At 45.3% G+C, this 11,428-nt stretch overlaps 1 protein-coding gene across 1 annotated transcript; it reads right to left on the bottom strand.

Annotated features, from left to right (window-relative positions):
• Positions 1 to 1,212: 1,212 nt before the first annotated feature.
• Positions 1,213 to 10,590, bottom strand: THAP1 (THAP domain containing 1). The gene is made up of 3 exons (XM_082497522.1): positions 10,460 to 10,590; positions 9,762 to 9,957; positions 1,213 to 1,767 (listed from the first exon to the last, which is right to left on the bottom strand). Exons 1-3 carry the CDS (start codon positions 10,528 to 10,530, stop codon positions 1,297 to 1,299), a joined length of 738 nt encoding a protein of 245 aa, XP_082353648.1. The 5' UTR covers positions 10,531 to 10,590; the 3' UTR covers positions 1,213 to 1,296.
• Between the last annotated feature and the right edge of the window lie 838 nt (positions 10,591 to 11,428).

Here is an 11,428-nt window from a genome sequence, read left to right as displayed (position 1 = left end):
AAGAGGGTTAGCACGATGCCATTTTCTCTGATTTTGAATGAGTTTGTTGACTAAGCAAATTATTAGACGGTAAGTGCAAACTGCTGCACTACTTTGTCATGTTAAATTCAATTTTAGAAAGAGTCTTAATAAGACTGAAGGAGAGGCAGCAGCATTTGAGATATTAAAAACCAGTCTAGCACCAAGCAACTCCCAAAGTCTAATTCTGTAACTGCCCTTTGGTGGATGCCTTTTGAGGAGCGGTAAAAAAAAAAACAGAAAGAAAATCACAGTATATTGCAATGAAAGTCACAAATGCCTGACACCCTGGATAAGTAAAAAAACTTCTTCATTTCCTGAAGCTACACACAGTTGAGATGTGAGTTAAGATCAACAGTTTCAAAGAACAGAACAACATTCTACCTGTTACAGTGTTTATGGGAACATCACATTCCAACATGTTGGGGACTGTATCAAGGTACTTGTGAAAAGCAGTCACCCTAAACAGTACACTGCCTTCTTGATCCTGCCAACAGTCCAATAACATATGTGTTCAGTGCAGCACTGCACTTAGGAGTATTTGTAAGTGCCCTCAAAACAAAACCCTCTTCTACAGCTCTCATCAGCTCTGCCAATGAATTCTCCTCATCTCCCTCACAAGACACACGTGGTGAAAGGTTACTGCAGAAGAAGAGGTTCATTTACATACCTTGCCAAAGGGATCCAGGAATTAGACTTTTTGCAGTGCTTTGAAGGCATAGCAAACTGAGGTTGGAAGTTTTCCCAGGCTGAAATGTGTATCTTACCTTTATCTGCAACACTTGCAGGTGTTCTTAGCTGGCCTAATTCTGCTCCTTCTGAAATCAGTGAAAACTACTTCCTGGGGATCACCAAAGCCAACGTTAAATGCCTTGACAAAGCTTTGCACTAAGTGTACAACAACCTCAACTTCACTCTCAGCCAAATTCAGCTCCATATCCCCTGTAACCATAAGACAACCATTGTAAAAAAACCAACCAACCAAAAAAAAAAAAGTAACAGATTTTAACTGTATTCAACCTTGCAACATTTCCTTTTGTAAAGCAATTCAGATTTTGTAAACTAAATGCATATTCTAATTCTGAGATCCTTGCGTTTTCAATATATTAAAAGTGTATCAAACTGACATGACAATGAAGAAAAAATGTGATCTCATTTGTATGACTCCTTATTTATTGTTTTAGAATTCTGGAAAGTCCTACACACAGAATTAGAGAGCATTTAGTTTTTAAACTAAATTTCTTGGCCTAGCAAAGTGAAAACTGATGTTCATGACTTCTAGGCAGGTACTTCTACAACTTCAAAATAGTCATTAGGCAGAATCACATAGCCTTTTCCTGCCAATATGTCTTTTTCTTTCTGAAACTGAACAATCTCTCTCAGTTTTTCAATTTGTCTTTCCTGACGCCGGCATCGCTGTTGTGCTGTCTTGAGCTTCTTCCGCAGTTTTTCAACTTGTTCTTCCAGCTGCTGAATTCTTTTTCGCTGATGAACTGTATCCTCTACGGTATAGTTGTGATCACAAAAAACAGCAAGATTGCTAGGGGTCTGGAGAGGAGGCATCAATAATCCAATACTTGGATCTACAAATCTAGCATCTATTTGAGATAAATGAAAAGAAGGAGCTGATGGAGATGATGGCGGTAGTACTGGAGCCGCTGGTGGTGGTGGTGGTGGTGGTGGCGGCGGCGGTGGTGGCGGTGGAGGAGGCGGTAGTGGATCTTCTGGTTGTTCTACAAATTCTTCAGGCTAGAAACGACAAGAAAAAAAAAAAGTACATTTTCACACTTAACGTTGTAAACAACCAGGACTGAAATTAATAAAATAAATTTCAAAGCCTAGATTTTCAAAATTGACAAACAGTTCTGGACCTGTTTTGTCTGGCTTCTCAACTGGTGGTATTTTTAAGCAGCTTCATTTTCAGGGCTCTTTGAAACTCAAGTCCTTGATGTCTCAAATAAATCAAAAACTGAAGAACATACCTGTGGGGAACCTCGGCTGGTCCGAGGGATCAGAATGCAAGTTTAACATTGACCTTGAGCAGATATCCGTGTACCCTTGAAGAGAATGGGGAGTCCTGAGAAGAGCTAAGTAAAAAGATAAGGGTTGGCAAACATCCTGGCTTAGACCAGAGCATGAACAGCATGTGATGTGAGAGCGTATCGGGCAAAAGTAGAATGCTAGAATACATGCACAGATAAGCACCTGGGTAAAAGAATATAAAAAAGCACTGCTTGTTAAATAAAGAAATTGGATTGCTGCAACTTGATGTTCAGTGTCATGTCCATCCCAACAACAATAACTGGTGACCCCGACGTGATTCTAAGGAAGAAGATGACTGGAAATAGTCATGGGGACGGAGCCCAGTGAAGCTGAGGACAGCAGGCATAGCTGTTGCTGGATCCAGATCATATTTAAGAAGACACCTGTAGTAGGTGAGCCACCGGGGACATGGGAGGGAAGTTAACTAAGGAGGAGCAGACTATACTCTCCACATGGACGCTGTTGTTGAAACGGCAAGGTGTAATCCTCCCTGAAGTGACTTTGCAAAAAATGCTATTGTGGGGAAAAGAACGGGGAGTAGAAGTAACGTCGGTTACAGCATTTAGTATAATGCAATGGACAAAGCTAGGGCAGACTTTATTTGAGGAAGCTACGCGGGGCTCAAAAACGGCTGTTGAGTTGTTAACTACGTGGCGACTTTTATTAGAGACATTAAAGAACTTTAAGGAGCAGAGAGATTTAGCAGGAGGGAGTGAACAGCCGTCCACAGCCCCTGTTCCGTTTGTCTCTAAACCTCTTGTTGGTAATTTACAGGGACAGGAGATTGCTGCTCGGGAAAATAAAGGACTGCTCCCGATGAACACAAAAGATAAACAACATAAATATGTATTACCTTGCGACCAAGTTGCAAGTGAAGGTGCTAACCGATAGGGATTTGTATTGCCTAAAGACCAAATCAAAAACAGTGAAGAGGTCCAAAAGACCCCTCCAGAGGAGGTGCCTATCGCTTGTGAACCTCCTAATCCACCGTTCCCTTATCCACCTTTGCCCCCTGAATCGGATAATGAGGAGGAAAGCAATTTGATTGACTGGAGCAATTCTCCTCCAGTTTCTGTCCCTTCTGCCCCACCTCCCCCTTGTCCTTCTCCAACTGATGTAAAATCGCAAACAGAACAAGGGGGTCCTCTCTGTTGTTCAAAGTATCCCCGAACTTGGGACTTACCACCAGTTCAAGCGACGGTTAAACCCCGAAACCCTGTCCGATTTTGGAGGGAGGTAAAGCAAAAAGCGACGGAATTGGGTGTATGGGACTTGTCGGAGAAAATACCTGTTTCACTTTCATATGCCAAGTCTCCTTGTACTGAAATTGCTGAGCCTGCTGCTTTTCCTGTAGTAAAGAGGTACATAAGGTGCCCCTGGATGCTTGGGGAACCAATTGGCAAAGGTTTAAGTGCCTTACTCATAGGAAGATCTAGTACCACCTTACAAGGCCTGATGGTACATGTTGGAGTGATTGATGCTGATTACACAGGACAAATATGTGCCATGCTATCAACAGCTACACCACCTGTGACTATTGAGAAGAGAAGTCAACTTGCTCAGTTAATCCCATTTCAAAGTTGTGTTCCACAAATGAACAATGTTACATGCGGTAATGATGGTTTTGGCTCTACAGGAAAGCCACAAGTCTATTGGGTGCAAAGAGTATCTAATCAACGCCCACAAATGCATTGTGTTCTTGAACTTAATGATGCCACCCCCAAGAAGATCCAACTGACTGGATTATTAGACACTGGAGCAGATGTGACGATCATCTCTTTACGGGAGTCGCCTGTTGCTTGGTCATTAATCTTCAATGCCTTGGGAGTTGCAGGACTCGAAGGAGTTGCCGATAGTTGTATGTCCACTAACCCTATTGTGATTGTAAACTCAGAAGGGCAAAGGGCTACAGTGCGGCCATACGTGACCTCAATTCCTTTAAACCTATGGGGAAGGGACTGCTTAGGCCAATGGGGAGTTTGCATAACTACAGATTTTTAGTCGGGGCCACTGTATTGCAGGGTGTTTCTCAACCCACTTTAGCTCTAAAATGGCTAACAGAAAAACAGGTGTGGGTTGAGCAGTGGCCCCTTGGCCAAGAGAAATTAACGGCCCTGCAGTCTCTGGTAACGGAACAACTTGTTGCAGGACACATAGAGGCCTCACATAGCCCTTGGAATACCCCAGTATTTGTTATCAAAAAGAAATCGGGGAAATGGAGATTGTTGCATGATTTGAGAAAGATTAATGATGTCATGGCAACAATGGGAGCACTACAACCAAGATTACCTTCGCCTACTATGATACTTACGGGGTGGGAAATTGTTGTAATAGATTTAAAAGATTGGTTTTTTACCATCCCTCTGGCAGAACAAGACAGAAAAGTTTGCATTTACTGTTCCGTCTGTGAATAACATGGAGCCTACCAAAAGGTATCAGTGGAAAGTGTTGCCACAAGGTATGAAAAACTTGCCTACAATTTGTCAATGGTCTGTAGCAAAAGCGTTGACCATTTACTTTCACACCCACTGATTAAATTGGGCACACAAATAACCTTTGGACAAAAAAATCTCAGTTGTAGAAACCCAGTGGAGGGCCCCACAGTGTTCACAGATGGGTCAGGAAAAAGTGGAAAAGCTGCCATTGTCTGGAGACGAGGAACACAATGGAGACATAAGATTGAACATCAAGAAGGTTCGCCCCAAGTCATAGAACTACAAGTGATGACCATGGTGATTCAGAGTTTCCCCGGCCCAGTCAACATTGTGACAGATTCAGCTTATGTGGCCGGTCTGGTACAACATTTAGATAAAGCTATTTTAGGTAATGTAACTAATGAATTACTGTTTGGTGTATTGAAACTGTTATGGATAACAATACAGAGGCGACAGCAGGAATATTGTGTGATGCATATTAAAAGTCATACCCAGTTACCAGGATTTATTGTAGAAGGCAATGCACAAGCTGATGCTTTAGTGTCTGCAGTGGCCCTGGGACCTGTGCCCAATGTTAAACAGCAAGCGATAGCATCGCATAGTTTTTATCATCAGGGATATCGTGCTTTAAAACATCAGTTTAATCTTAGTAATACTGAGGCCCGCAATATTATTGCGGCCTGCCCCGATTGTCAAGATGAACACGTACCTGTCTATTATGGCACCAATCCATAAGGATTACGCGCTTTACAGCTTTGGCAAACTGATGTCACACATATTACTGAATTCGGCCGTTTAAAGTATATACATGTATCAATCGATACCTTTTCTTCTGCCCTCGTAGCCACTGCTCACACTGGAGAATCAGCTCGAGATGTCTTACGCCATTGGCAGTGTGCATTTTCTGTTTTAGGTGTCCCACAACAGATCAAAACTGATAATGGTCCTGCTTATGTATCGCAAAAGGTAGCTTGTTTTTTACAACTCTGAGGCGTGACACATGTCACAGGCATCCCCCACTCACCCACAGGTCAGAGTATTGTTGAGCGTGCACACGGTACTCTAAAACGTCTTTTACAAAAACAAAAAGGGGGAATGATAGGGGAAACCCCTGAAGCACAATTAACTAAAGCTGTATATGTATTAAACTTTTTGCAGCTTGCTGATGATACTCCTGCTGCAATGCCACCCCTTCTTTGGCACTTTGGTTCCCTTGTGACCCAGGAACGGGTGGGTCCTGGAGCAAAAGTGCTGCTGCAAGACCTAATAATCGTGGCAGCCTTTTTAGGCCCCGGAGTGGCATCAGCTAAAGTGCTCACTACGCTTAACAAGCTTGGGTGTTGGCTGGCCAAGCAATCTAATGCTACATCTTCAGCTTTAAGTAGTTTACTACTAGATGTAGACTCAGTTAGACACGCCACACTGCAGAATCGAGCTGCAATAGATTTCCTGTTGCTGGCTCAAGGTCATGGTTGTCAAGATTTTGATGGGATGTGCTGCATGAACTTATCAGACCATTCTCAATCTATTCATGCATGCATAGTTAACGGAACGAACGAAAAAGTTAAAGGAAGAGGATAGGTTCTTCTCTTTTGATCACCTTTTGCAAAACTGGGGACTCTCAGGATGGCTGGTTTCAATGGTCAAAGCAGGATTAATAATATTGTTGATAGTTGTAGTTGTGCTAATGATGGTGCCATGTCTCATGTCCCTACTGCAAAGGGCCCTGCAGCGGGTGATGGGGGCGGCATTTGTAGCAGAAATACAAAAAGGGGGAATTGTGGGAAACCTCGGCTGGTCCGAGGGATCAGAATGCAAGTTTAACATTGACCTTGAGCAGATATCCGTGTACCCTTGAAGAGAATGGGGAGTCCTGAGAAGAGCTAAGTAAAAAGATAAGGGTTGGCAAACATCCTGGCTTTGACCAGAGCATGAACAGCGTGTGATGTGAGAGCGTATCGGGCAAAAGTAGAATGCTAGAATATATGCATAGATAAGCACCTCGGTAAAAGAATATAAAAAAGCACTGCTTGTTAAATAAAGAAATTGGATTGCTACAACTTGATGTTCAGTGTTGTGTCCGTCCCAATGTAATAAGTAATTTGGCAAAAATTTTGCTTCACCAACAACGACACATACCAATTACTCTCAGTTGAAGACTTAGATCAAACACATATCCATGATTAGCTAAGAAGCAAAAACGCAGGCCGCAGTTCCATAAAACGAAGTTCAGCTGACCTAATAACTCATCATTGCCATCCCATTCCCCTTTGTCCCTCCTTCTTTCTGGTGCATTTTACCATTATATACTTTGAACTTATCAGCTAACTTAATCAAAAACACAGGAGAAGCAGATAATCTTCTGCTGAGGTAGAATAAGGGTCACCTACTGAGGGGGCTGATAAGCTGGCAGAGCAGAGAGGTAGACACAGTAAGGCCTGCTTCTCAACAACTGGAAGGGACTGTGTCACTGGTTTCAGGCTGCAGCATAAACGTTTGGTCTCAAGAGACACAACGAGCCAAAATAAACAGCTCTTCAGCAGCAAAGCAGCCCTCCCAGCACTGGTATTTACTCTTTGCTCAAACATAGTAAGTTGCTAAGATGACAAAAAGCTATTCATGCTTTAACCATCACTGCAGAAATCTTCCATCCTTTATTAAAACACACAGCAATGCACATGAGGTATGACCTACACCTGTGCTGGTATATGGAAGAGTGAGAAACAGGACTGCACGGCTGGCAGATGGGATGGAGAAGCACGATTCTCCCTTTTGGCAGCAGCAAAATACGGGTTGGCTCAACTCCACATGAAACTGCAGTCTTTATCATACTGCTCTCAACAGGTTCACTTGTACGGTTCAGGACTACACAGATCCCTCACCACATGAGTATGGGCCAGAGCAGAAAATCAGATTCTTTCTGCCCCAAAGGAATGCAGTACAAATCAGAAATGCTTCTGTTCACACAATGATAAAAAAAAAAGCACTCTTTAAACAAAAGCTTGCATACTGCTTGTCAGAAAGAAAGATTAAGAAATTCTCAGTGAAAGAGGCACTGAACCAATTTTCTAACTACTAACCTGTTGCCAATATTATTACTACACATAAAAGCATAAGGACAGGGACAACATTGACTATGAGAGCAGCTGACAATCCTCATCACCTAAATATCAAGCTCATCAGATCTGAAGGTCATTTCATTAACTTCATTGACTTAACATGCAAACAAGCTACTATTTGATATTGTAGGGTCTAGATATCCCTCTTGTGCAAACCACAACGCTTGGCAGACAGTAACTGAGAAGGCAGTTTTGTGATTGGTGTTGAAGGGAAGTTTCATATGCACTCAAATATTACAGCTCACTTTGGAGTACAAAACCAGCCAATGACCACTCTTGTATCTCAATTATGAGAAATCGCTGCTAACTGTTCCTATTTAATTCACACATTAATATTCTAAACAGTTAGACTCTATCAGCTATCACTTTGAAACTTTTCTACTAAAAAAACAAGGCAAAGATGTAATTGGCAGAGAAGTTCAAGCAAAAATAAGGTCATTGCTGGACAGCTGAATTCGCACAGAGACTTCTATTTGCAGCTTATGCAGCACATGCTACCTCTATAAATACATTACTATTGTCACAACACATCATGGAGAACAGATCATTGGTATGACTGACCTGACACATCATAAGTGAATTCTGACTGCTTCTTACAACCAATAAATGGTTCTCCCAAGACATAAGTAAAGAAAAACTAAGTATTTCAAATTACATAATGCAAAAGATAAAAAGCTGTATTTCAAAATCAGTGCGGGTTCAATTATTCTTTGTTACTACATTATTTCTTGAAAATGTGTGGCAGTTCATTTAAAAGTGCCGTGAGATAAATAGGAATAGCACTAAATCCTTCTCCATAATTAAAAGGAGCTCTCTTGTGTTTTTGTAGACCCAGGCATAAAGAAATGGTGAATGTGGCCTACCACTAATCCTGCTGCAGCAATCACGCTTTTGCAGATTATCCTCTACACCCATTCAACTTTCAGACTGTAAAAAATTTTGCAACTATTTTACACATGACAACGAAAATGTGTGTCATATAGGCAGCAGGGAAGCATAATCAAACAAAAAGCTTAACACAGACGTATTTACCTGGAAATTGTCTGTGTTTCCTTATATAACTTCTGCTTATATCCTCTTCTCTGTTATTAGCCACTTTTCATTTTTCAGATACATTCCCTTTTTATTTCTGCATCAAATCCAATACCATATATAAAGAGAAAAATCAAACAAGCGAAAGTTTTCCTCTGTGCACTCCATCCCATTACAGTCTTTCAGCACCTAGACCTATCATATCCATTCTCTCGTTTGCCACTTCCTCTACAGCAGAGTAGCAAGAGATCTAATATTTTATCCTTTATAGGAGTTAAGAATCAATTTTTTCCATTCTTGTCTTGCAGTTATCACAGCAGGAAGGAAGAACTCATAACTGACTTGTGTCTCACAGTAAGCTGCTTTAGCAGCACAGTGAAGGGAACAAAACATCTCACAGGAGACTACCATCAAAAGTTCAGAGACAGAAGTTAGGGACCAGCCTGGCTTATGAACATAAAGTAACTGTTAAGGCAAGACAGAGATGGTTTCAGCACAGACAGATAGCAGGTGCAGATACTGTTCTGCCCCTCTGTTTGCATCCCGCTTTAACTCTGCAAAGCCAGAGGACAGAGCCCTTTAAGTTAGGGACAGATAAGTTTCAGAACTAAGGTCCATCATCTTTTCAACATTAACAGTAGCCACCAGTCAGCATGGGAGAGGACAGTGCAATCTGCAAGTATTATTGTAGGGTCTCTAAAACTCCAAATATGCCACAAATACAGCTGAACAACTTGACTACAGGGCAATACTTTGTGACTTTGTTGACATTCCATTTAATTCAGCACAAGATTCTCAATGAAATTACACTGCTCAGGCTTCTGTGTATGCACACAAGAGCAGATCAGAGCAACTGTATGTCTGTACAACACTCTACGTGCTCCAGAGCCTCAGACAGCCTACATCTCCACTCTTGTCAAAGCAAATCAGAACAGCTGTTGGACGCATTTCAGCCACCACAGCCCTCCACGTGCCTCCAGGTGCACATGCTCTGCCAGTATCCTTCACAATCTGCATCTTCTCCCCGCTGCTCTGCTACATCGAGCCCCGCAAGGCTAATACGAGCAACATACACGCATTCCAGTATCTTAAACTACGAGTGCTTTGGGTTTACCTTTTCACTGGGTTCAGTATAACAAAATATTGTGGGCACAGCATTTTCTTTCAGAAGCTTGTTGTTGCATTCCCTTTTAAAGCAATCGGGAGTAAAGTGTTCTGAACAAATGCTGCTATACTTGGTTGGCTTGAAGTTTTTCCTTTTAACAGCAGCTTCCCATTTCTTGCAAAGATCAGGTCTTGTAAGAGGAAACCTGTAAATAAGAAGTACTTTCAGCTTTTCTGGAAAGCTTTTTAACACGGGGTCGGCTTACAGCTAAGCGCTGCTGCGACTGACTGCGTGATTGCTTGTTTTTTCCTCTGACGGGCACCTCTTCGGAGACAAACCCCTCCTGCCAACCCAGAGCTCGCACACAGACCGGGCCGGGGGTCTCAGCCCTCTAAAAACCCGGTGGATGGAGGGGGAGAGGGTGTCCCTCTCACTGAAAAAGGTGGCAAAAGGCGTACCGTCCCTCGGCTCTCCTCAAGGAGGCCCAAGACGGGGAAGGCGAGGCGCTGAGGGCCCGGCGGGCTCCCCCCCGTCAGCGACTGCTCACACCGCCGCGCCGCGCCCCGCCCCGCCCCTCACTGACGCGCCGTGCGCCCGACCCCGGCTCCCCACAGACCCGGCGCGCGCCGCGGCCCCGGGCCCGAGCCCAAGCCCGGCCCCGCCCCCGCCGCGGCCCGGCCCCGCCCCGCCCCGCCGCCCGCGCTCACTTGTGGAAGGAGATGGGCTTCTCTTTGTCGTATCGGTTCCGGCAGCGGTAGGCGGAACAGGACTGCACCATCCTTCCTCCCCCAGGCTCGCCGCGGCCTAGCCTCAGGGAGACGAGCTCGCGGGCGCCGTTAATTCACCAACGGGCGAGCGCCCATACTCCCCTCCTTCCCGCCCCCCCCCCCCCCCCCGCCCGTGACCCTCCGAGAGGGACAGGAACGGGACGCGGCCTCTCCCAACTCCAAGATGGCGGCGCCAGCTTCAGCGCAACTCTCGCGGTAGTGGCGCTCGCCGCCCTCGCCCATTGGCGGGGCTGCGCGCGGAGGCGGAGCCTCCGCGGCGGGCCCTCCAATCGGGCTGCCGTCTGCGAGCGCCAGGCAAGGCCCCCCCCCAGCTCCGCCCCTTCCCCCGCGGCAGTGCCCCGCCCTCCTTCCCCCTCCCCCGCTACCACATCTGGGCAGCGGCGAACGGGGCGCTCAACCACTTCCCTTCCTTGCCGCGCCCTCCTGTGCCCGCCGAGGCGCCCCCGCCGGGCTGAGGCGCGGGGCGGCCGGCAGGCTCTGCCGGGATCCGCGGGCCGCGGAGCAGGGGGCTGGAGCCCACGCGGGCCACGAGCTGGTGATGCCGGCGGAAGACGTGCCTGCGGGAAGGGAGACTCGTCCACCCGGGCCCTGCCGGGGGCCCTGTCGGGGGATGCTCGCCCCGGCCCCAGGCGGGGCTGCGGGCGGAGGCTGGGCACAAGGTGGCTGTCACATGCGCGGGAGGCTCGTGCTGAGAGCCTCGGAGGGTTTCCTAGCTCTCTTCAGCCAAAAAAAAAAAAAAAAAAAAAAAAAGGCGGGCCGGGGGGGAAGGGGGAGGAAAAGAAAACAGCAGAAAGACCACATTGCCATAACACAGTTGCGTTAAGGTTGTGTAAAACAACTCTGTTTCACTCATCAAGACTTGGCTTGCAGGTGTATCAGCAAATATTA

This window comes from Vanellus vanellus, assembly GCF_965231255.1.
Source record: "Vanellus vanellus genome assembly, chromosome: Z".
Taxonomy (NCBI): domain Eukaryota; kingdom Metazoa; phylum Chordata; class Aves; order Charadriiformes; family Charadriidae; genus Vanellus; species Vanellus vanellus.
Note: the sequence above shows the minus strand (reverse complement) of the source record. Positions and strands in the feature narration are given on the sequence as shown.

What these genes read in the sequence shown, in the direction of transcription:
- THAP1 (XM_082497522.1), bottom strand. Translation starts at nt 10,530, where the DNA reads ATGGTGCAGTCCTGTTCCGCCTACCGCTGCCGGAACCGATACGACAAA. An exon ending in AAGCCCATCTCCTTCCACAA is followed by an intron (nt 9,958 to 10,459) that starts GTGAGCGCGGGC and finishes TCTTATTTACAG; the next exon opens with GTTTCCTCTTACAAGACCTG. An exon ending in ATACTGAACCCAGTGAAAAG is followed by an intron (nt 1,768 to 9,761) that starts GTAAACCCAAAG and finishes TGTCGTTTCTAG; the next exon opens with CCTGAAGAATTTGTAGAACA.